The following is a 25,540-nucleotide window of genomic DNA, read 5'->3' on the forward strand; positions in this document are numbered from 1 at the left end:
ATCTGGCACCTTCCGCTTATCCTAGTGGGTAATCCATACCACCACACACCCCGGTATTAGTTGCACCTAAACCCCCCAAGCCTTAATTCCTGGCTGCGCCCCTGCTCCACATAACATTCCATTAGGGATCGGACAGTCTCTGAAAAATCTCCGCCACCGCCGGGATTTGAACCCTGGCCAACGGGGTTGGGAGCCAGTCAGCCATCACGCCGACCCGATCCCCTACTCCATTACCATCAGCCGCATATCATTATCGTTGTGTCTTTTGACCTAGTATTTCTTCTCACGAGTTCTCCTATTTTCATTACAATCTTGACACTCCTGAGGCACAAAGCCTCGATCATCACCGCAACATAAATCATTCCACCTTCGAAATTAAAAAGAGAGAGAGAGTAAAGTCTTCTATTCATGCTAGAGTGGGTAGGTAGCTTTCACTCCGACAATTTTGCATACTGTTCAACCTCCCCAACAAAAAATCACTCCCCGATGTGTCTCACAATCGAAAGAGCCTGCAGAATGTGTCGAAACAGTCTCCGTATCCAATTCAAGGCAGCAATGAAAATTACCCAACCACAATTTCTGTAAAACTTAGGTTCTCTGGAGTGTTTGACAAAACTTTTTATCTGGAATTCAAAAACTAATAATTCATCTAAATACATTTAATGGAACATGTGCCTAGATGTGTTAATATTTCAGAGCATATACAAGTTTCAAAAAGAGTCAGAGAAAAGTCTATTCTCATAAAACAGGAACCCATCATGATGATTATAAAAGCAAGTTCGCACTGGGAGGAAAGCGTTTATGACCGGATCTCATAATCTTTCCAATAACTTCGCATTCTCTTCCGTTAATTTCGCAGATTTCTCTCTTGTCCAAGGGCATTAAGGTCATAACTAAAACATCCCAGAGCGGTGTTTGTCTCAAATAATTAGATATAAAGAGATCAGGGACGATATCTTATATATAAAAATGAATCGCAAAATGTGTTGGTAAGCGCATAACTCAACAACGCCTGGACCAATTTGGCCAATTCTTTTTTTAAAATGTTCGTTGAAGTCCAAGGATGGTTCTTACGGCGAGAAAAAATCGAATAATTGCCGGGAAAACCCTAAAAACAGCCCTTTTCTTTTTCACATACAAACGTTTTCTAATCTAAAATAAAAGAAAGTCGAAAATCGTGTTAGTTAGAACACTTATAACTCGAGAACGACTGCACCGATGTCAATGAGATTTGGTTCTTTGGATTCGTCTCAGGCGGGGTTAACATATAGGCCATTAAAAAAAGGATAATTTCACAAAAAAATTCATCTCTTTCATATGGACATGCTTTTAGGAGTTATAGTAACACAACAATTGATAAGTCGGTCAAAACTACAAATAAAATAATTTGTTTTGTTTTTACCACTTTAATAACTGAATTTCGTAACAAAATAACATTTAAATTATTACATATATTCAAAATATTAATTAAATTGAAATTAAATTTAAAAAAATCAATTCGAGCTAATTGTAAGCCCAGCCGTGGCCCAGCTCGAGTTGACACTTCACTACCGTGTTTGTAAACAAATCTCCAAGCAATTGTTGACAAACGGTAATGTCCGTGTTCCTGTCGACGAATCGAGTAGTTATAACTCATTTCCTTGGAATTATTGCAAATTATTTTCAGCGGAAGGTGAGCTCATCAACAAAGAGTTCCAGAATATGATTGATCACCAAAAAAATCAAAGATGGTTTATTTAGCGAGCAAGAACGAAGATGTGGATGACTAAAACGAGGTAAATTCAAATAGTTCGTACTCTGCATGGGTTCGAATCTTTTAAATGTGTTAAAAACGAAGACGCAATCCCCAACTATCTATCTGAATATTTTAAGTCCTTGGATGTACCTGGCTTACAAAGGCACGATTTACAGAAAAAATGTAATTTCTGTGTTCATGATCTTTCGAAGCATAAACCAACCATAGCTATCCAACGGAACGTGATTGGTGATTAAAAAAATTGGTAATGAATGTGATTCACGTAACTTTACTCAAAGGAAATTCAAAGTTGAGGAAGTCCTCATTCCGAAGATTCCATGATCTCAATTCATATGCCCTTATGAGCTTAAACGTATTCAATTTCCAATTCGTGTTGCATTCGTGATAACGATTAAAGAATCGCATGGTCATTCTTTCAGTTTTTGTGTTGTTTGTGCTCATGTGCTAATGAAAACCCATGATTTTCTCATGGTCAATTTAACGTGCTATGTTCACGAGTCGATAAACCATCCTCTGTATTTCTTCCTTCGCTTCAAGTGCGTAGCTAGGATAGGGGGTTTTGGGCGCAGCTAATACTACGGGTCTGTAGGGTATAGAAAACTCGCTAATGTAAGCAGGAAGTGTGGGTGCACTTCCCCCAGACATTTTTTAAGATAAATGGTTCAAAATAGTGGGTTTTGCGGCTGGGTGAATAGTTAAATATGTTATGTTTGTTAGTCTTCCGTCCCCCTAATATTAATAACAAAATCTTTCATAAAAAAACTCTCTTAAGCTCTTGGGGGGGGGGGGAGTTTATCCCCCAAAACCTCCCCTCGCTGCGTCACTGCTTTGCTTCGCTATATTTATTTAGCTTCATCCGCTTCATCTTGCGCCTGATAACAAAGCCAAAAGTGTTGTTTATCAGAAGGTGCTTGACGCAAGACATTAAACCCGAATGTGTAGGGCTCACCGTGGTGCGTTTACGCATGCAGTACGTTTACGCATTGCATTTTTTCCAAACAGAGATACTAAAACTGGCGCGCCTTAAGTCATTTAATGCGAATGCTGCTTCATAGGGGCTTTTCTTTCACGATTTTGAGCATCAGTTAAGCGTCGGTCTGGGGTTGTGTCAACCTGCCCCCTGAATGGGCCAACTGTATGCAACAGACTTGGACCTAAAAACATTTTTTACAGCTAATAACGCTAATAGCCAACAACTGAATGCGTATAATTTTTATTTCATGAACTGCTTCATTAAACCACAATGCCCAAAATTTCTTAAGCTAAAACGTAAGAAAATTTATTGAAAAAAAATCCGCGTAAACGTGCTTCGATCCACCCTGTGTAGATTCAAAAAAGAAAATATCTTTCTGACAAGCAATTTTGGTACTCATTTACGTAGTTTTATTGAATTTGTATCCTTATTTTATTATAATAAATTAAACTTGATAAAAAACGATGCAGCCGCTCTTGATTTATAACTGGTGTAAGTAAACTGTAAGTTCATTGATTGTTAGGCGGTACGAAGTTCGCCGGGTCAGCTAGTCTTATATATAAAAATGAATCGCAAAATGTGTTGGTAAGCGCATAACTCAACAACGCCTGGACCAATTTGGCCAATTCTTTTTTTAAAATGTTCGTTGAAGTCCAAGGATGGTTCTTACGGCGAGAAAAAAATCGAATAATTGCCGGGAAAACCCTAAAAACAGCCCTTTTCTTTTTCACATACAAACGTTTTCTAACTAAAACGTAGAATCAATTTGAGCTTTATTGCTATTATATTAAGTTCATATTAAATTACAAGCACTCACTGTTATCTAAGAAATGTAGGCGTATAATGTAACATTTTAATTACTAAATATATTCAAAATATTAATTAAATTGAAATTACATTTTTTAAATTTAATTCGAGCTGATTGTAAGCCCAGCCGTGGCCCAGCTCGAGTTGACACTTCACTACCGTGTTTGTAAACAAATCTCCAAGCAACTGTTGACAAACGGTAATGTCCGTGTTCCTGTCGAGGAATCGAGTAGTTTTAACTCATTTCCTAGGAATGATTGCAAATTAGTTTCAGTGAGCTCATCAACAAAGAGTTCCAGAATATGATTGATCACCAAAAGAATCAAAGATGGTTGATTTAGCGAGCAAGAACGAAGATGTGGATGACTAAAACGAGGTAAATTCAAATAGTTCGTACTCTGCATGGATTCGATCTTTTAAATGTGTAACAAACGAAGACGAAATCACCAAATATCTATCTGAATATTTTAAGTCCTTGGACGTACCTGGCTTACCAAGGCACGATTTACAGAAAAATGTAGTTTCTGTGCTCATGATCTTTCGAAGCCTAAACCAACCATAACTATCCAACGGAACGTGTTTGGTCATTAAAAAAATTGGTGATGAATGTGATTCACGCAACTTTACTCAAAGGAAAATTCAAAGGTTAGGAAGTCCTCATTCCGTAGATTCCATGATCTCAACTCATATGCCCTTTTGAGCTTAAACGTATTCAATTTACAATTCGTGTTGCATTCGTGATAACGATTAAAAAATCGCATGGTCATTTTTTCAGTTTTTGGGTTGTTTGTGCTCATGTGCTAATGAAAACCCATGATTTTCTCATGGTCAATTTAGCGTGCTATGTTCACGAGTTGATAAACCATCCTCTGTATTTCTTCCTTCGCTTCAAGTGCGTAGCTAGGATAGGGGGTTTTGGGTGCAGCTAATACCACGGGTCTGTAGGGTATAGAAAACTCGCTAAGGTGAGCGGGAAGTGTGGGGGCACTTCCCCCAGACATTTTTTAAGATAAATGGTTCAAAATAGTGGGTTTTGTGGCTGTGTGAATAGTTAAATATGTTTTGTTTGTTAGTCATCCGTCCCCCTAATATTAATAACATAATCTTTCATTAAAAAATTCTCTAAGCTCTTGGGGGGGGGGGGGGAGTTTATCCCCCAAAACCTCCCCTCGCTGCGTCACTGCTTTGCTTCGCTATATTTATTTAGCTTCATCCGCTTCATCTTGCGCCTGATAACAAAACAAAAACTGTTGTTTCTCAGAAGGTGCTTGACGCAAGACATTAAACCCGAATGTGTAGGGCTCACCGTGGTGCGTTTACGCATGCAGTACGCTTACGCATGCAGTACGTTTACGCAGTGCATTTTTTCCAAACAGAGATACTAAAACTGGCGCGCCTTAAGTCATTTAATGCGAATGCTGCTTCATAGGGGCTTTTCTTGCACGATTTTGAGCATCAGTCAAGCGTCGGTCTGGGGTCGTGTCAACCTGCCCCCTGAATGGGCCAAGTGTATGCAACAGACTTGGACCTAAAAACATTTTTTTACAGCTAATAACGCAAATGGCCAACAACTGAATGCGTATAATTTTTATTTCATGAACTGCTTTATTAAACCACAATGCCCAAAATTTCTTAAGCTAAAACGTAAGAAAATTTGTTGAAAAAAATCCGCGTAAACGTGCTCCGATTCACCCTATGTAGATTCGATAAAGAAAATGTCTTTCTGACAAGCAATTTTGGTTCTCATTTACGTAGTTTTATTGAATTTGTATCCTTATTTTATTATAATAAATTAAACATCATTAAAAACGATACAGCCGCTCTTGATTTATAAATGGTGTAAGTAAACTGTAAGTTCATTGATTGTTAGGCGGTACGAAGTTCGCCGGGTCAGCTAGTTACTCATGAAAATGGTTTTTGAATTTGTCAAAGAAATTATTTAAAACTCCTACCTCGATTGCACTTCTGAGTCAGGTGATGGCGATAATCTTGTAAAAGGATAACACTGGCGCTACTGCCGTGCATTCAGCTTTATCAGTGGCTCACGCAACATACCATAAAATAATAAGTGACGTGAATTTTAGAGAATTTACACTCCGTATATAACGAATGAATGATTGATTTTTGAAAATTAAGTAAAAAAGATTATTGTAAATCCTTTACCTGATATTATACCAGTTTCATAAGGTTTAACCAGTGTGTATGAGCATTCTGTATCAATATCAATATGTATTGTTCAGCTTGCCAGATTTAATGTATATCAAATCAGAGAGAATCAGCTTATTTATCCATAACCGAGCATATAAATAATGATCAGACTCAGTCTCGTTACACCACGTTGAAAGAATACCAGTACAATCGAATATTATTTAGAAATAAGGGTAGTTTATTATCCAATCCTCTGCGGGTGAGTGATCCCCGTTTAATTACTGAGTGATGGTATTAAACCCACCTCAGTGGTCATGATGCTAAAAATTGACTGATTCATGTGGACTGACGTTCTCCCAAAAGGCAGTTCCATGGTATGACTTTTAAAAAGTAAAAATAAACAAAGTAAATCTTCATAAGTCCAACAGGCACATAAGTTAAATTTCCTATTAAAATTATTATAGAAGTCTTTGCAGATAAAACATAAAAAATATACAATGAAATACGTAAAACAAAGTATTCATGTCGGATGCATATAATTTTAATGTTTAGAGTCCCATGGGTGCACGAGTACGTACTTCTATTAGCTCCTTCTGAGTAAAATGCAGTTATTGAATGACTGAAATGCAAAGCCATGAAATACCGTAAGAAATCCTTGAGAATGATTGAATTCAATAGCAAAGAAGTTTCAATTCCTCATTGAGAGGCTCTTACTCTGCACAATTTTAGCATTATTTTCTCAATAGAAATTATTCTGTACATAAATACTTCTCAGGATTGCTATCGATTAAATTCGTTGTATATCACCATCGTTTCAACAGTTCGCATAAAAAGGAAGACTTCTTTCATTCCTTATTTTATTTAAAATGGAATTCCACGCATCACTTAAGTTTATACTCCGTGTCAGGAGTAATTTATGTTAAACCTGATCTCAATGGCCTCCTTAGCAGGTCTGTCTCTGAAGTTGTTGCAACGGTAATCCCGAGAAGGCTTCATGCAAATGATTCATCGGAAAGAATTACTTCATGTTTTATCCTGTACGCTTTGCCTTTGTTTAAGCGATGTTCTCAAGGAAACTATATTTGACTTGCAAAACATTGTAATGTAGCAAAGCGTACAAATATACTAACATTTCGGATTCTTTGGTAACACAAACGCAGTTAGTCAAAAGTAAAAAAAAAAAAATCTCACTGCCATTCACAAGCAGCATATTCTTAATGGAATACAAGTCGCATGCACCATGATAGCCGCCGTAACAATCGTTGGCATCGCTTCTTTTTTTTCACTTTTTCATTACAGTTCCCCGGCATCACATTCATGAAACCTAATCCTATGCGAGCCCTGGAGCGTGTATCTGCCGGATGCTACCCCGCACGAGTAGTCTTCCGCTTGGTGGAGCCACTTGCGCCGCGTTTAATTTGCAGCGGGCGAAGGATTAAGCGAAGAGGGGTGGGGGTGGAAAAGGCAGAAAAGAAATTGCGAGAGAGAGGGGTGATGGGGAGTGGGGGGGGGGGATTGAATTGGCGGGAGAAGTGGTGCGTGGAGAAGAGCGAGAGTGCACCCCGAGAATGGATGCCTCCGCTCGCAGAATGACAATGGCAGCCACGGCCGACAAGATTTTCCCCACCAAAGAAACTAGGGTAGAACCGCAGGGACAACACGCCATTGGGGGATGTTGAAAACTGCTCATGCTTTTAGAGCCGGCTTTATTACGTCCGATGAACGCTAGCCACAGCATGCTGCAGCTTACCCTATACATTGGATGACTCCAATACTTCCCAGGTTATTTTAGAAAATACTTGAGTTCAGTTAAGCTGATGGCATTATGTTCAATTGATAATTTGTATACTTTTAATATCAGACAGAAAAATTTCAATGCCTAACGAAAGTTAGATTTAAGAAAAACCATTAAGGCCAGTGAACTAGATACAAAGAAGATATATCTCAGGCCTCAGCCAATATCAGATCAATATGGTCTTAATATATAGTTCCATTCGTGTGGCGTGAACTCATAATTTCCGTTATTTCTGCAATGCATGTAAAACATGCGCATACTTTCTCAAGATAAAAAATCACCATCATTATTCGCCAATCTAGCCATACCATGACATGCGCTTTATTTCTAGAATGTTAAGTCCATTAACTCCAGTGAACTGTCCTTGTTGACACTAAAGACACTGGTGCCGGAGTCACTATGAACGCATCAACTTAAAAGGGGGTCGATATATGTATCCTAGTGATTGGGCGCATTTAGTCGCAAAGAGCGATCGAGCTAGTGACGTCACGGTGCTGATCTCTCACCGGCTCAGCAAGCGAGGAAATCTTCTCTCACTTCTGATCACCACGGAGCTAAAGCGAGGAAAACAAGTGACAGTCTCGTTGCTTGTCGATGGATTCGGTGCGCTCGCTTCAGACCATCTCCGGGTCCTTCAGGACACCATGCATCAGGATATGGATGATAAGACGGAACAAACTAATGGGTCTAATCTTGAGGGATGATGCCCTGATGAGGACAATCGACTAGGGAAAATGAAAAGAGAAGACCTCGAAGAAAATATATGGAATAGGTGAAAAATTATGTAAAAGAGAGGAAATATATGCAGGTGTTCAAAAAGATTAGCTGAGAGGAGAATTGAGTGATATCTGCGTCGTGTACCGATCTTAAGCCTGAATCACACGATCATTCCTCTGTCCCTGAGAGTGATAGGTCCAGCGATAGCTTTTCAGGGACTAAAAAATTGATCGCTCGATCCATAATTTTCTGAATCACACGGCCATTCCCCCACCATCCCTTTTTCCATCGCTTTTTCCATCGTATTCCGTATATATTACCACTGTCACTGTATTAAAAGCCAAACATATCGTTACAATCGCTGCTAGCTGTCATGCGTTCCGAAAGGCTGAAAGATGGTGCCAGCGATGGTTTCAGTGACGGAAAAATGGACGTGCCGAGTGGTATAAAAAGGGATGGTATTCTCATCCCGGGAGACATGGCGGAAAATGATCGTGAGAAACGATCATTTTTCCGCCATCATTGGAGCGATCACTGGAGCTGTAGCTCGAAATGGATGGAAAATATAATCGTGTGAGTAAAGATTTAGGATCAATTTCTGTTACAAGTTTTCGCAGCAGTCCATGTCATGACCGATTTACGGGTTCAGTTACGTCTTACTTTTATTGTCTCTCTTCCTAAAATCACCAGACTGACCACTATGAGCTTTTGCTCAGCGGGAGAGAATCGAAATATGTTTAAAGGAAGGGGTAGCAGAACCTGGAAGCTTACCAAGACATGGACCGCAGCGAGAACTTGCGACTGAAATTAACCATCCTATACGGGGAGGAAACCTACGTAAAGCCCAGAAATTCATCGGACAAAGAAATTTAAACTGCTATCCTCCCTCGCCCTTCGACTTCGCAGACGAGACACCGACAAAATCCCTACTCGTGTCAAGGATAACCACTGCATATAGGCGAGAGTTGCAAAGATGATTTCACATCGTGCCAGCATGGCACTGCCTATAGAACGCTTCCATTTTTCGCGTTCTTCTCTTCATTTCTGCTCAGAAGGACTTAAACGACTTCACTTGGAGCTTTCCAGTATCGTCGGACCAGAGGATTGAGACAGCATAGACGGAGTCATCGGTGATCTTACGGATCCTACGGATCACCTACGACTCGGTCTACCAAAACATGCACTCTAGCTGTCAGAAGACAAGTTGCCCTTGAAAGCAAGACGCCGGAACAGGAAGCTTGCCATAACAATCTTAGTATTTATTACTTGCGATGATGATGATGGAAATGGTATCGTCTGTAAACATCATAGGTATCTACTCGCTACTGTTCGTCGGAGAGTCCGGGGCGGACACGACGAAGTGAATGAGAGCGACACAGTGGAAAGGGGCCCTGGCAACCCTCGTGCAAGCGGAGGATGGAGTGGGGAGATCTCGTGTGCGCGGAAGGGGGCCCTCGCATGTGAAGAGGAGGAGGAGACGGGCACATCCCGGCCGAAGGGCCCCCCCACGGCCTCCCAGAGCCACGCAACAATGGATTATCGGAATAATCAATGCGAGAGAGGAGGGAGGTGGTGTGGAGAGGGTGGGCGAGGAGAAGGGGCCGACTGGACAAAGTGGGTTCGGGGCCATCGAAGGAGGAGGACAAGTGATGAACGCGCCGCGCGAAAGCGGAGAGCGAAGACCATCGCAACTGAGGATTCTCCATTCGGTCTCTCCATGTGTTGTCACCACCGCAGATTTAAATGGGTTTACCAAAGTCGCCACTAGCGCCGCTGGCGGGCAAAGCGGCCCTAATTTCAAAAAGAAATGAGCTATAAATAGGTCAGCATTCATTGCCGCGCTGGGAACGTTTTGAAAAACCAATTAAAATGCGCCCATTGTGGCAAAAAAATCAAGAAAAATGGTACGGGATGCTGTCTCTTCTGTGGAGTCCCTTTGCTCTGGAGGTTGAATCACACGATACACGACCTTGTGCAAGCCGGAGGAGGCCGAGAGAGAGAGCAACATTTGTAGTATCGCGTGATTTATAAATGGTGCTCCGGAAATACTGCATCATCGTCGCATACTACTCGAATCGTCGAATAGCCTCATAGCCTCCTATTGCTTGCTCTGATCACTGGTGCTTTATTAGTATTTTGTCGCTTTCCTCCTTCCATTTCCCCCTTTCCCAAGTCAGTTCTTTCAGCTCCCTGATTTTCTTACGCCTTGTGTCTTTTTTTGATTGCCACAAGTACATATAGGTTGGCTTTCCTAATGGGTCTTTACCCGAACGATGCGATTGTTACTTAATGCATTATTTGCATCGAATCTTCCATTCTCCTTAGCGGAAAATAAACTTCCCACGAAATTTAACGACAAATATTGCCTTAATGCCGAGTGGCAGCTTCTTTTCACCGTTTTCAGCATTCTGTGTTTCATCGTCCTCATTAGTCACGAATCCGAAGATTGGATTCACGCAGCTCTCCATGCGGCTCTCTTCTCTGCTAGAATTGTCATAGTCATATATTTCTTCTCTTTTACATTCAGCATCTCTCAACGCCCAAGCTTAGCTACCAAGGAGAAATATACTCCATATGTAGCATCAGATGGTTAGATTCCTTACTTCTGTTTCAATTTTCAGGTGCAAGTAGATTCTTATTTTTTTAGAATGCCCTCTTTACTTATGCTACTCAACAATCAATATACTTTTTCTTCGTCCATCGCTGGTTAATCGGCCTCCAAGGTAGCTAAAATCTCAATCTTTTGTTTTCCTACATCAGAAAATTTTGTCACCGCCATCATCCTCGAATTTGAGCTAGGACAAGTTCAGTGCGGTTCAAAGTTAAGGATGGATCTCGTGTCTGCAAGAAGGGACGCCGAAAAAGTAAGAGACCTTCCTGGGAAGTCATCTCCCGCCAATGAGAAATACTGGGAGAGGGGTGGGTGGCCGATATTTGGACAAGGACAACTCCCTTACGAGTATTGCCTCGATTGAAATATACTGAAACGTTGAAGGAAGAGGACGCTGTGTGTTATTACAGTCCTCTATATTGCTCTGCAATAACTACCAATTTGTGTGGCCGCAGCCCACCATTGTTCGGCATATTTAAAATGGCGACCTGTGTTGAAACATAGGCGTCGAGACTTATGGAGCTTGTTACTTTTAATTTTCCAATTAAAACTTAAAAATAAATTCTAATAGCTCATTGATGATTTTCGCTTTATTTCCGATGTTTCCATAATTGACGGCCTTCAAATTTTTGTAGTTCGGAGTTTAATAGCTCCGGTAAACAACGCAACTCTTTTTGTATGTCCGACGACTTTCATACGCGCAATAAACCTTTAAAAAAAACTATATAACTGCCCATCTCCTCATGTTACTTTTAGGAGCGTTTAGCCAAGCGATGGCGGGCACTGCCTTTCCCATAGTGGTAGTGTACGCGACGTCTCGACTTGATGACAGAGTAGTGTAGAGAACTGCCATCCAGAGGACTCTGTATACGACCAGCTGTCAGAGTCATATAGATTGCTATGCAATAACTCGATGATGGAGTAGTGTTGATAGTGCAATCTTGAGTGCACTGATCAGCTGCTTCTCAGCCTTTTTCTGTTAAATACCTCCAAGGTTGTGAGGTTTTCTCGATTACTCCTGGGCTTTGCCCAATGGTGTTATTTTTAAGTAAGATTTGCAAAATTATTCGAAAGGAAGGAAAATAGCTGGCAGCATTGGCAGTTCTTAGATCCGTTTTTGAGGAAAACAAATATACCTACTTTAGACGCTTTAGCAACCAATTGGCTATGTAGAAATGCCCCAGGAACAATTTTAATTTGAATGGAGATTTTTTAATTTTATTCGTCTATCCCCGGCTAACTTAACCTTGCGAATATTAGTCACGTATCCCTCTTTTATAATGAACGAAGTACACAATCGCAAATGCCCAGGGTGTACAAAACCCGCCTACGAGGGATTAGATAGCAGTGACCTCTAGACTAGCAGGCGGGGACTTGACACTGCCGCAACCGATGTATTATTTTGGGAATTTCGGGATCCCTTCTTGTCCTGAGTCAAGTATGTGTTTCTTCTTTTGCACCGGAACAGTATATCCGGTTTCACTTTAACGATCTCGGAGCTTTTCAATTACACCATCATTGTATCGTCCTTCCCCTCACTCTTCCGCACCTATATCATATCAGCCTTCCCTTCTTCTCCCCGGCATCACTTGTAAAACGACAGGCTCGCATGAGATATTCCCCCAGAGGTTTGCGGCATCGAATATTCCTTTGTGCCGCTGTCTGTCTTTCGGCTCGTGCCCTCTCTCCTTACTCCCGTACTCACGGTGGCGGCCTTTGAGACTCGCGCCCTGGCCTCCAGACCCAGAGGAATGGATTCGTTGGCCCGAATCGAGCGAGCCCGGAGCGTCTGAGCACGAAGAAGCCGCGGCTAGAAAGTGAAACGATATAAGGAGAGAGATGGGTATAAGGGTGGATTTTTTCTCTCGAAGACGAGATGATGACTCACGACCGACGGAGAAAGAGACATTAGAAAGAACTGGAGAATTCCGAGGCAGAGGGTTGATTGATGTAACCGACACAAGTCTCATGAGAGCGCAATGATTTCCCATCTAATAACTCACATCTTTTTAGTCAAAGTAACATTTATAAAACCCGGAATGTATGTCAAAATCCAATATCAAATAATACACTATGGCCGAGTAGCCAACTGTTTTTTATGATACAAAGTTAGCAATAAATGTTAAGCACTAATTAATACTGCATATATTCATTGTAATATAATTAAATCTTCCAGTAAAATTACACACTTTCCTCAAAACCTAGGTATTTCGGGCATTTCAAATAATTTGGCAATTAAATTTAAAAGTAGTATACACATTGAAGTAAAATGGCAAAAATTCTTAGCGATAGCCAATTTTCACGTGACCGGTTACGCTGAAACGCTTAATGCTCCGACAGCCACTGACGTGTAGAAACAAGTGTTTATTGGACGAAGTACTTAATCTCTTCGTTTTTAATGATCTTAATACGAGCATGCAAACACGACACTAGGAGGAACGGAAGAAAATATGAAAAAATGGCATCCTGGGAAGAGAATTCTAAAGAGAAAAAAGATAACTCATAACGGACCAAAACAAGAAGTAATGATCAACGCAAGTTAGATCATGGTCAGGGGTGGATCCAGGATTTCTTTCTGGGGGGGCACAAGCAAGGGTGTATCCAGGCTTTTGTTCTGGGGGCACAAAGATACCTTGTAATACAAAACGAACGCAATGATAATGGAACCGTATTAAAAATCTTGCTTATTTTTTAAGGGTCTGGGGGGAGGCCTACGATCATGGTGGAGAATTTTCCCGTAATTTCCTGTGATCCGTATAAATCCTCTGAAATCGTTCTATTCCATATCATTGTGAAAGTAATCATTTCAACGAGTTCGCTTTAAATAAATCTACTACGCTTCCATAATTACAACGATTTCCGTTAAATTCATTTACAAAATGTATTAAAGTAAGTGCACTTTACATTAGTATTGCTAAAGACTCTGAGAATGGACGTAAACTTTTTCCAGTAGGTCTCACAAGGAGGTCATTTTGGAGGGACGAAATACATGAGAGGCGTAATTACACAGAGTGTATAGCAATATTCTCAAACTCGCGCACGCTTAGAGAAGAAAACGGAGATTTTAAGCCACTTAAAGGTGCTTACAAATAATAATAAATGTATAATTACTCATTTATTACAAATCTCTTAAAAATGGTATGATAAGAGCTCAAAAGTAAAAACAAAGTATGTTAAAATTGAGCTCATAGCACTAAAAACAAACAGGTTTCTCATATACCTGGATGAGAGGTGTGGTATTTATTGAGCTAACCCGGGGCACCCTGACAGTAATGAGAGAAAGTAGGTTTACGAAATTGATATAATTTTGAGCTACTCCAAATAAGAATGAAATTCCAATGCGACAAGCAAGAGAAGTTTGATTAAATGATGGTTTAAGATAATCTGAGCATTCCTTAGGTTTTAAGGTGGTGATTAAATGGTTTCAGAAATATATTCTGTATATTTTCAAGAAAGCAAATATGTATACCGTAGTAAGGGGGGTTCCAAATCACAGACCTATATTCTAGGATAGACCTTACCAATACATAAGAAATAAAATAGATGCGTAGTTAGGCCAAGTCCGAGGAATTATTCTTTTAATTTTTTTGTGGTGAATATAATTTCCTGTATAATAGACTTCGATCAAAGAAATTTTAAGCTTAATATTATGCATGTGTCACCATTTAAGGAGAGATTTTCCAGGCATCAATTATCACTTCGTAAGAGTTGCGGCACAAAATATAAAAAAATAAAGGCACGGTTCATTTGGAACTTATGAAATTTTATACGACCTCGTACCTACTTTCAACAATCTTCCTAAAATGCGAGTGGTTCCCGTCCTGAAGCGTTATAAATTCGCGAGGAAGCGCAAATCACCTTTCACTGCAAAGTCCATCCCTCTCCGCTGGATTTCGTCTCATCGATACGAATTCCGAGTGGAGTACAGGGGGAGGGGGGGTGTCGAGGGGCATGCCGGGAAATGACGCAAGCGTGAGGAGGAGGGAGCCACCCACAGAGAGGAGCAGGACAAAGGACGGAGGACAAAGAGATTCGAGACTACGACGAGATGCGGCGGATGCGAGGAGGGGGGGAGAAGAGGGAGGGAGGGGGGCGGGGGAAGGGTCCACGCCGGGGATTCCAGGACCCCCCTAAATCGTACCTGCCCCCGAGAGGTTCTCGACAAGTGGAAGCCACCGCCGCCGCGGCGGCCCCTAAATCTTTGCCGCTTTTGTGGGACCCAAGTGGCGGCAGCGGCGGTGAGGGAGGCGCGAGGAATCTGCGGGACACTGGCCGATGCTCGCGAGGGGGCGACTATGCGATGGGGACGCCGGCCGACGTCAGGAGAGCGTCGCATTGCACGCCTTGGAAACGGCGAAAGAGAAGATATGTTTTTTTAAATTAAAAATTACGTTAATTAAATTAGATAAATTACAAACATTACGGCACATTCCCTTCAAAAAGGAATCATCACCATTAACGATTGTAATTCCTGACATTGATTTTACGCAGCTCTCCACTCAGTTTCGAGTTCCCAGTTCTCTTTTAACACCTTCATGATTCTCCTGCTTTAAGCCCTTCATCACCTGCTCCTTGTATTCCATCCGGGGCCAATGTAGGCCGTTTTTCCATTCCCTCTGTCCATCAAGGATAATTTTCATTAGACCATGTGGACGATTTAATTTTCCCGTCTTCTATCTGAGGTTTTGAATACACACCTCTTTTTTCCTACTCTTCTTTAAAAGTTCCGTGCTATTCTCTCGATCTATTCATTTGATCTTCATCATTCCCCTTCAACACCACGTTTCGATGCACCGAATAAATCACTGATCTCATATGAACATTTTGAGGGCCATTTAACTCCTTGCAGACGTCAGCCGACGTATTCCGGGAAACAAATGTTGCGCTAAATATTCAAACGTACGCTCATAGGCGTGTATACAGTCCGGTGCCATGGACGATCTTGCACCGACTTGCGATCTCCAAGGGACGCCATAGTAACTATGGAAACCCACAACAATCAAGAGTAAGATGTAAATTTTGAGCTTAAAAAACCAAAGATACGAAATAGTCAAAACTACTAAATTTATTTACATTTCTTTATATTAAATTCAAACTTGCTTCATAATCATTCCTTCTAGAGACTAAATTTAAAGGGGGTGGTCTTGGAACATACAAGGAGGAATGTTAAACATGCCCAAGTTCACACATTTCCTCACGGCACAGCTGTTTAAAGCTGTGCCGGGCCAAGAGTTTTTCGTCATGCGTGTGTGTGGATATTCAAGTTGTGATGATAGTACGGACAGTACAATTCCCAGCTGAATGGCAATTAAACGGCCCGCCAATCCGGCAGTGACCACTTCCCTTCTCTCCCCGTCCAGTCTAAGGGGATCGATGTCAAGTGATAACCAACGTCTTTGAGTCACTATCCCAACCTACTCACAAACTCCGTTCTCACAACTACTGGCAGAGAGGAAATGGCGTGAGAACTCATATCCTCAAGCGAATAATCCGTAGTTTCTGTTTCAATGGTAAGCGGTGTCGTCGCAGGTAATGAGTAATTACACTTCCACCGAGGGCAACCGAAAAAAGTAGATCTATTCCCATTCATTTACACACGAAAAAAGGATATTTAACACAGATTTTTACGTTTATGAATTCATGATGGTAGCAAAAGAAGTTACTATTACCTTATATATCTCATCATCTTCTCGCATGGTAGAAACAGCCCGTCATGCGCATAATACAGATACTTAGAGAGCACAATAGGGACAGGGAGGCAGTTTGGGCTTTAACTATCGCAGGTGAATAATATTCGTACAAAAATAACCGCTGGTTTTTTAATTACATCGAAAAAATTAGCTAGGTCAAGGTATATAAGCACTTACGACACATTGCATGAAAAGATCTCCAAGAAATGTTTAGCTTAATAATTATTGAACGCCAGAGTTGAAGACTTCACTTTCTAGCATTTTTATTTTTGGAAGTACGTTTAAAGGAAGGAAATCATTTGATAGTAGCACCTGGAACTATCAACTACTCGTATACACCAGTCTGAAATTACGTTGGCCAAATACAATTCACACAGAACGTGTCGAACGATACTTCGAAATACTAGTTGCAGAGTGACCTTCTACGTTAGATGGAAAGGAACAAAACAGTCCAAAATACAAACGAGAGATTTCAACTTGCGAATGGGTACATCAATATACTTTTCGATAATAGCTCTACAGGATTTTAAATTGATATTTTATTATAAAATTAGGTTAGGCGACGAAATTCTCACTTGAAGTCTAATACAGTACATTTTCCTAACTTATATTTTCTATTTCTCTTCCTCACTTTACATAATGCTGCATTAAAAAAAACAATTTCTCGTGTACATTCTGATATCTCGTACCCCATCAATCGGTTCTTTAACTTCCCCTATTTTACACATTTCGCCCAGGCATTCCTCAACGACAAATTAAGAAAATAATTTCCACTTTAAAATCAAAGCGCGAGAAATTTAATAATTTAATTATGATTCAAAATTGTAATAGAGAAAAGAAGGAAAAAAACAAAATTACATTTCAAATTGATTCAGTAAAACCAGCCACATTAATGCTATCCCAGCGCGGTATCTATTTGTTAGTCAAATTTTTTTTACATTCTGTTGGGAAATTAAAGTACAAGTTATTCACAAGCACAAAAACATGACTTCTTTGCACCACAACTGAAGCAAGTGGTTGAGCTCATTTTCCTAATAACTATAGAGTGCGAAATAGCGTGCTTTCGGATAGAATTCGCAAAATTATAGAGCGACCTGTGTCTTTCACGCGTGACCCCTTTTGAAGGACTTCTCGCCGTAAATATTTTTCCTGGAATTCCAGTGCGAACGGTGCGCGACCACCAAGACGCAGTCGGCGAATCACAGAGCCGTCCCCTCCTCCCCGCCCCCTCCCCGCCCCTTCCCCTCCATCCACACCCACGTGTCCCCCGTGAGCAGCCGCAACCCCCGAAAGATCAACCCCCCTCGCGAGGCGAGAACTCCCCGTCCCCCCCCTGCGGCCGCGCGCGGATTCACCCTCGCGGCTGCAGCGGGGGTGGGTGGCTAAAATATTACAGCGCGAGGGACGGCAATAACGTGTCTCCGCGCCCCCCCCCCCCCCCGCTACCCCGTTAACCCTCTTCCGCTCGGCAGGCAAAAACACACACCTGGAGCAATTCATTCCCAGAGACTGCTGAATTACGAGAAGAAACTCCTTTTTGAACTTAAAATATATTTTTCAATGTTTTATGATGATATATTTTATATGTCCAGTGTGAGAAAACTCGGAGAAAAATTAATTCCTACTTTGTCGTTTTCTCTAAAAATCAGTTAGATGTACATTCTTCAAATGCTAAAATATCATCCTCAGGTTGGGATAAAACAGGTGTCATTGGCTCGAGCAGAATAAAAAATGCTAAAGCACCAAACGAATTAGCTAGTTGTCTCCATATCCGTTTTTTAGGGGAGAAGACCTAAATATATCAAATTTTCTGACAACACTGGACAAGCTTCATTCTCGAGTCCAAATTTTGGCTGCAAAAAAGCGTAGAAGTTTCCGTCGTAAAATCTATATCGTCAACTGGGGTTACTCTGGCCCAACTTTTCATGATATGTTGGAAACAAAACCAACTCATCTTACTTAAAAGTAAATAAAAAATGTACATTAGACACATTGTATTAGAAAATTCTATGCTCCATATAATATGCTAATATTCGATCTTACGGCGAATGATCTGATCTGAGCTTGGAATATTAGCATCACTTCATCCAAGGAATGCGATACATTGGAGGTGCTCCATAGTGATTGGATAACCGTTCAAATATTTATCTGAAATGGACTTCATATATTGTCGATGTCAACTTCTTAGAAGAATCGAAATCCGCGGGAAGCAGCAGTAGACATGTAGGAGCGAGTGTGTTTCCCGCCGCGACATTCCCAAGTTCATCCTAATCTACATGATACCCCGCCAGCCACCTGAATAGGCGTGTGGCGCGGGGTGCTCCGACATCATCCGTTCACAAATGGCAGGAAAAGCTCTAGCGAAGTTCCACATAGTATTCAGTATAGTCCTTTACTGTTCGAAAAAAAACTAATTCCGATAGGAAAAAAAAACTAGTTTATCGTTTCTGTTGGACCTGGAAAATGCGGTGAGGTTCTAATATGATGATGTCCTTGTCGCTCTGAAAGATATCTATCCTTAATTGCGTAAGAAACTTAATCCTAGTGCATATCATCCGAGTCCCAACCTAATATGTTTAACATCTGTGCAATACTCTCCTTACGCTCGTAGTAGTTTTTAAGGAATCGCGCAGCTTTCTTTTGTATTTCATTTTTTTTCGCAGATTGAGTCTTTCTGCGCTGGATCCCGTAGGCTCACTGAGTATTCAAGATGGTGTCGGATGAGTGCGAAATAGCCTCTTCAGAATATTGCTACTTCTTCAAAAGCTCCACACAACATGGTCGTCGAATACTAGCTTCTACAGGGCTATGCTACAAATATACGCGTTCCCCACGATTGGTTTCGAAGTTTCCGTGACTCCCAAATATCCCACAACTGTCGCTTTTCTGTTTACAGCTCCCCTGCCGCATCCACGCCGCTTCCTTCAGACGCCATCCTTCCCATGATTCCCTCGGGGAAAATGCCAAAAGCATTGCGTACCGCTCTCTCATCCTTTCCGGTCATCGCTCGGATGACGACTACTCCCCAGTGTCAACAATCGGGTTAACAGTGATCAACTTGGAGCAAGAGGAAGGAGGTCGGGATTAAGGGAATACGGGTTGCGTACGCCCCCGTGCCCCCACTCCTCCGCCCCCGCCTCCCCCCACCCCCGTCGCCCGCCGCTTTCCTTTTCACTTGCCTCCCCTCCTCCTCCCACGCATATTGATCCTCGCCCTCCCCTCCACCCCCTCCTTTTGTGCCAACCAACCCCTGTCTCCCTCTCTCTCTCTCTCTCTCCCTGGCCTGAAATCCAGGTCAGAGGCAATCGATTGACCGTCACCACCGCAGCGGCAGCCTATCCCGATACTCTCCCCCGCCCCCTTCCGCCCCCAATGCACCCTTTGCTCCAAGACCAGAATCCTCAGACCATAGATGGGCCTCCCCACTCCCACCCCACCCCAACCTTATTACCCCCGTTTATCTATCCATCTCACCGCCGCCGCTCCCTCTCTCTCTCCCCGGGATAATCCGCCCCCGCGGCGAGCGCTCCTTTCCATTCAGCAGGGCGCAGCCTCCCTCCCCGGCCGCGAGAGGCACGTACGTAGGAGAGGAGGCCCCCCAGCTTCCCCTCCGCCTCCGGAGGGCTCTTGGAGCGGTGGCGTGCAGAGATCCCTTCCCTTCCACCACCCCCGCACATCTTTCTCCACTCGTTGGGGCAGTGCTCCGCTCCCTTCCCCCTCTCCAGCCTCCTACTCACATGCCTCCTCCTCGTAAGACCGAATTATCATCAATTATTCACATTTAGTACCACGGGAGAGAATCCCAGGAAAAATGCCAGGGAAAGGAACTGGGCCCCCTTTCCCCTGAATATGTGAAATTCATAATCCTGTGGCCTTGTTCGGGGTGAGCTCCACCCTCACCTATCCAAATCAAACTTCGGGTTGAATCACTGAGTAAGTGAGTGAGTGAATTGGAAAGCATTAACCTGAACCGAGATGAACCGCAAGTCTTTGGTTCTCCGGACCGCTGCGAATAATATTACGCCAACCAGGATAATTAATTCTCATCATGATCAACAGTCATCAATCCCAGGATTGACTTGACGCAACGCTCCAACCGATTTTAGCCGATATTTGACAGTGAATCTCCATTAAATATTGTCCGAATTGAAACTGAAATCTCCGATCGGATAAAATTATAATTCCTACATAATTGGTCTGCTTTACAACTTTCATCACTTGCTCAATGCATCTCACCCACGGCTTATCCCTGCTGTTCTTCCCTTACACCTGTCCTTCAACGACATTTGTAATTATTCCATCGTGTTTCGTGATTTGGCCAATTAAATTGTCCCGTCTCCTACCCAAGATTTGCAAAATACTTCTTCTCTCTTACCTTTTCTAGAACTTCCGCATTACTCGCACGCTCTATCCATGTGATGCTCATCCCTCTTCAATGAAACTACATTTAAAAAACTTCCAACACTGATATCTACCCACTCTTATCGTTCACGCCTCACTACCATAAGCATAACATGCCTGATTCTCATGGCATGAAAATATATATTCGCATCAGATTTACCGCTTTTCCCGTCTTCGGTTTAAGATTTCCAACTGGTTGTGGCTCCTTCTAAGTCCATTCTCCCTTGCGTTGGAGTTTGGATAGACCGTAGGGTCCAAAAACCTAGCACCATGAGCTTTGATTGCCACGGGAATTCTATGACCTGGATGGCGTGGTAATCTGCGAAGATGAGCGGAGAGCCAGGTCCATGTCCACTCCTGGAAGGGCCCCGAAAGGCCCGTGGAAAGGTCCGTGGAAGCATCCCGAAGACTAAAATATTATTCCATGGCAATCACTGTGAATTTGACCACCGTTCACGCGGCAGGGTCGAGATATAGCGCAAATCAGGCATCAACAGGCCGACGTAAACTGATGTTTGGCTCAAAGCAAATATATACGCGGGTAGGAGCTATAGGTATGCCATATTTTTAAAAGAAATGAACTCTCTGTAAGAGGTAATAAGGTTATTCTCGTATATCAGGAGCGCACCCAGAGACAATTTTGGGAGTGCGGAAATACAATCAAGTCATTACAAATTACTATTGAAAGGGCGGGAGATGCGGAGTCGAACTCCGCATCTCCCGCAACCCAACATCCGCCCTCGTCGGCGGCTGTTATTCCAGACGAGAAGAGGCCTCCGCCCACTCAACCCTGGGTGGGCGGGGGCGGGAGAAAACTCTCCATCCCTCCCCTCCCCTCCCCCAGGCGAACTACAAGCGCGAGAAACCCGTGGTGTGCCCGAATAGCTGAGCGGGCCGAGACTTGCAATTACCCCGAATCAACGCCCGTGCTTCCAACCCTGCCTCCGCGATCTATCTCCATCGAGCATCCAAGAAAAATACTCCCTGCCCGCTTCTCTTATTCATGCATCTCTGTCTCTTTATCTCCGATATACGCATGGGCGATTGTCTCCGCGTGACTGCCACAAAATGAAACCCTCCTCTTCAAAAATGCATCGCGAAAGGCTTTCGAAATTTATCGAAACTTCTAAAATTGTTTATTCAGGGACGTTTTAGGACTCGGCTATGTTCCTATGTGAGGGAACTTATGATACATGTATCTATTTAACCATTTTTCATTATTTTAAAAGTTTAATCCACTATAAGATGCCTAAATGAAATGATATTTACAACTGGAGTCAAAAATACATCTTACCATTTCCTAATATCAAGAAAATACATAATATTCAGCCAATAAAATCTGCTTTCTACATTTATATTTAAGATTAAAAATACTCGTCTCTAAAAGTTCCGAAATGAATACTTTTTCAGCGGTTATCTAACTTAAAAGGTATACCCACTCACACAATGGATAAACCTCCCGCGTAGATCTCTTCTTTGGAATCTGCAACATACAAAGACACTTCGTCAAATTATAATCTTACAACGAAGATGAATCATTTGAATGAAAAACAAAATGTACATAAATTTTAACTAAACATCAATCAAAGTCAAAAGTACACCAAAATAATTAACAAGCATTGAAAAATTGAACGCAAGTCAACAAATTCTAAAATTAAATTAACAATAAAATTTAATACAATAATAATTTGCACAAAACCTTTCAACTATAGATCAAACAACGTATTTAAAGAAAATCGGTTTAATCATAAGTTCTCCATGGCAAAAGTATACAAATAAGGGGTAAACAATTCTCATATTAGTTTTCTACCTACGGCAAAAGATCATCAAATTGATAGGTAAATATTTTGATGAAAACTAGGCACGAGATTATGGAATTAATTTTATGCGAATCATTAGTCTAGTCCTACATACGATATATCATGGCGATGGTGATCGTTTTTCTCTGTACAGCTATTATATTCTGAGTTCTTTCGGGATCAATGGCAACGCCTCATGGATATTTCAGGATTATCCATAGAGAACCCATTGAGGCGAAAAAATTTTAGTGTGATTCACGCTTCCAAAAATTGGAAAGCATACTCCTAATTTCAATTTCCACGGGGGATTCAAAATTTCTCTTTCTTACACTCTTCCCACGGAAATCAAATGCAACCTTCTTCTTTAGATTTTATTTTCACAGTCCTTATTAGATGTTGGTGATTGCTTTAGGGAAATGCTGCGTAGGTTACATTATCTGCTAGACGTTTCACTCCTCTTACTGGGAGCGTTTTCAAGATAATGGGAGAAGAGAATGCTCCCATTCTCTTGAAAAAGCTCCCAGTAGGAGGAGTGAAACGTCTAGCAGATAATGTAACCTACGCAGCATTTCCCGAAAGCAACCACCGACATTGATAAAAGAAGCTGTGAATATCTTCGTACAAAAATTCCTTATTGGATATTAGAATTTTTTCTCTTTATTTGTGAAACTCCAAATCCATTATCAGTTCCATATTCAAAACTTAATGTTAATAAATATTAAAATATTCAAAACTTAATGTAATAAATATTTACTGATTTTTCGCATTTAATGAATTCTTGGGATATGTATTTTTAATTGCGCATTTTCCTCGGTATTAAATCCGCGGCGGTAATTTTGAAGGACGCATTCCATCGGCACGCTGCGTCGTGAAGTCCAGTTGAGGATTTGATGTTCCTCATTGCGTCCTTGGAATCCATCCGCGACCGCCTCCTCCACAGACTTCGGCATTTCGGAATCAAAGCGCTTCCTGGGAATCGGAACAATCGACCGGTCGGACGTCATCCGGGCGCCATTCGATCGGGTTCCTTCGATTTGACATCCGTTGGGGCAAGTAGAGGTGAAATATCTAACGGTTTATAGCACGGATACAGCGAAAATGATTCAGAATCTCGAAAACGCATCCCTAAAATCCTACATTTAGAGGGATTTGCAAGAAAAAGCGCAACTTTTTTTAGAAAATGTGATGACCTCGTTCCATCAATAAGAGAATTTTGTTTTCAGATGATGGTCCTATTTTCGAATTTCAAATCGCGGCTGGAAATTTCCGACTTTCCCTGAAGTTATACAACCCTGAATGTGTTCGGAGATATCATCAGCTCACATATTAATACAGTATTTCTGGTAGACTAACAGGATTTTTAATATAAAACACGGTCTCAGGCGTTACTTAGTGGAACTGCTTCATCATAGAATAAAAGAAAATTACTTTGTTCTATTCCACACTTTATTTTAAATAGCACGACCCGGGTTTCTGCATCTCATGCTATCATCAGATGATCCCTGCAGAAACCCGGGTCGTGCTATTTAAAATAAAGTGTGGAATAGAACAAAGTAATTTTCTTTTATTCTATAACAGGATTTTCTAAATTCAAGAATCTCAACAATGCGCTGGTGTGAAGAGACCCAAAAATCAACCCATCAGATCTTTCTAAATATTGTACAAGATTCTTTACCATTCCGTACTGATTGAATTGCATTGAGGAAGGGCCAGAATCATGGAACGGAAGCAGGACAGAGAGTCAAATGTGACGAGTTGAAGACCAGAATAGGAGGAACAAGAGTGTGGACAGATGAGAGGAAGGAGCGAAATGGACGCAAGAGAGGAGTAATGATCATTGCCGTACCCAATTCTGGTCCAAAAAGAGAACTCCCCTACGTAATCCGGTTTTAACTAAATCCAGGGAATATAATTTATCCCAATCATTTTCATGTTGGAGCATAAATATGGCGCTTAATCCAGCCTCGTAATTTTTAAAATGTGGGAAGCTCACCCCCGCCCACCCCACCTGCGGTCCGCGGAGGGTGGAGGGGGGGGGGAATGGACGCAGGTGACCGCATTAAGCTTTTAAACGAGTGACCAAGCGGAACGGTTGGAGCAAAACAAGTTGTGTACCCCTTCTGTAATTCAATTCAGCATCCGAGAACTGGAAGCGCAACCAGTAATTATCCCCGCCGCAAAATTTGGCAGAGGGCGAGAGGATTCGGAGAGCTCAGGGAATCGATGGCGCCCTCGAAAGAGCCGCAAAGTAAACAAAGAGGGTGAAATATATGCTATTATTCCCCGTTTGCGCACGTCAGAGATCCACGCAAGCTCAAATATCTTTTTTCTCCTTCGCTTCTAAGCCGCAAGCAAACCATGCCGATCCACGAGCTTAGGATGTAACCTTCGCACCTCGGACACGCCAAGACAAATCGTCGGCAACGGATGTGTAATAAAGGAAGTGTCTTCACCTTATACCACATAACAACATCTCATCTCACTCAGCGAGTCATAGGTAGTACCCTCTGGAATGATTTACCAATTCCCTCCTAAATTCTTCATAATTTACTTGAGTACAGGCATTTCCGATTCTCCCAGTTGGTATTTGAGTAAGAGCAGAAAGCTCAAGAACACGAGGGCGCATGAATGACGGCACAAAACTCGAGGGCCCATATATTTGGCTGAAAATATAGCCTAGAAGGCAAATACTCGAGTACTCTCACAAGTTAATCCGTATTTTTGTTTTTTTTTGTTACTTAGGTTTTATATCACCAGGCTAACGTGACAACACCTGTATGGGAACATAAAAATATTTAGGTGCACGGTGTAAGATATTTAATACCTGAGTTATAGAACCTTTT

The 25,540-nt window shown here is 41.8% G+C and overlaps 1 protein-coding gene across 1 annotated transcript in view; it reads right to left on the reverse strand.

Moving 5' to 3' along the window:
* The window catches only part of LOC124168711 (translation initiation factor IF-2-like), a 148,622-nt gene that overhangs the window by 60,475 nt on the left and 62,607 nt on the right, over positions 1 to 25,540 (reverse strand). Inside the window, exon 3 of the mRNA XM_046546980.1 lies at positions 22,342 to 22,381. Coding sequence (XP_046402936.1) covers positions 22,342 to 22,381 — 40 coding nt within the window. The remainder of the gene's footprint in view (positions 1 to 22,341; positions 22,382 to 25,540) is intronic.

Source organism: Ischnura elegans, chromosome 1 (assembly GCF_921293095.1).
Source record: "Ischnura elegans chromosome 1, ioIscEleg1.1, whole genome shotgun sequence".
Classification (NCBI taxonomy): domain Eukaryota; kingdom Metazoa; phylum Arthropoda; class Insecta; order Odonata; family Coenagrionidae; genus Ischnura; species Ischnura elegans.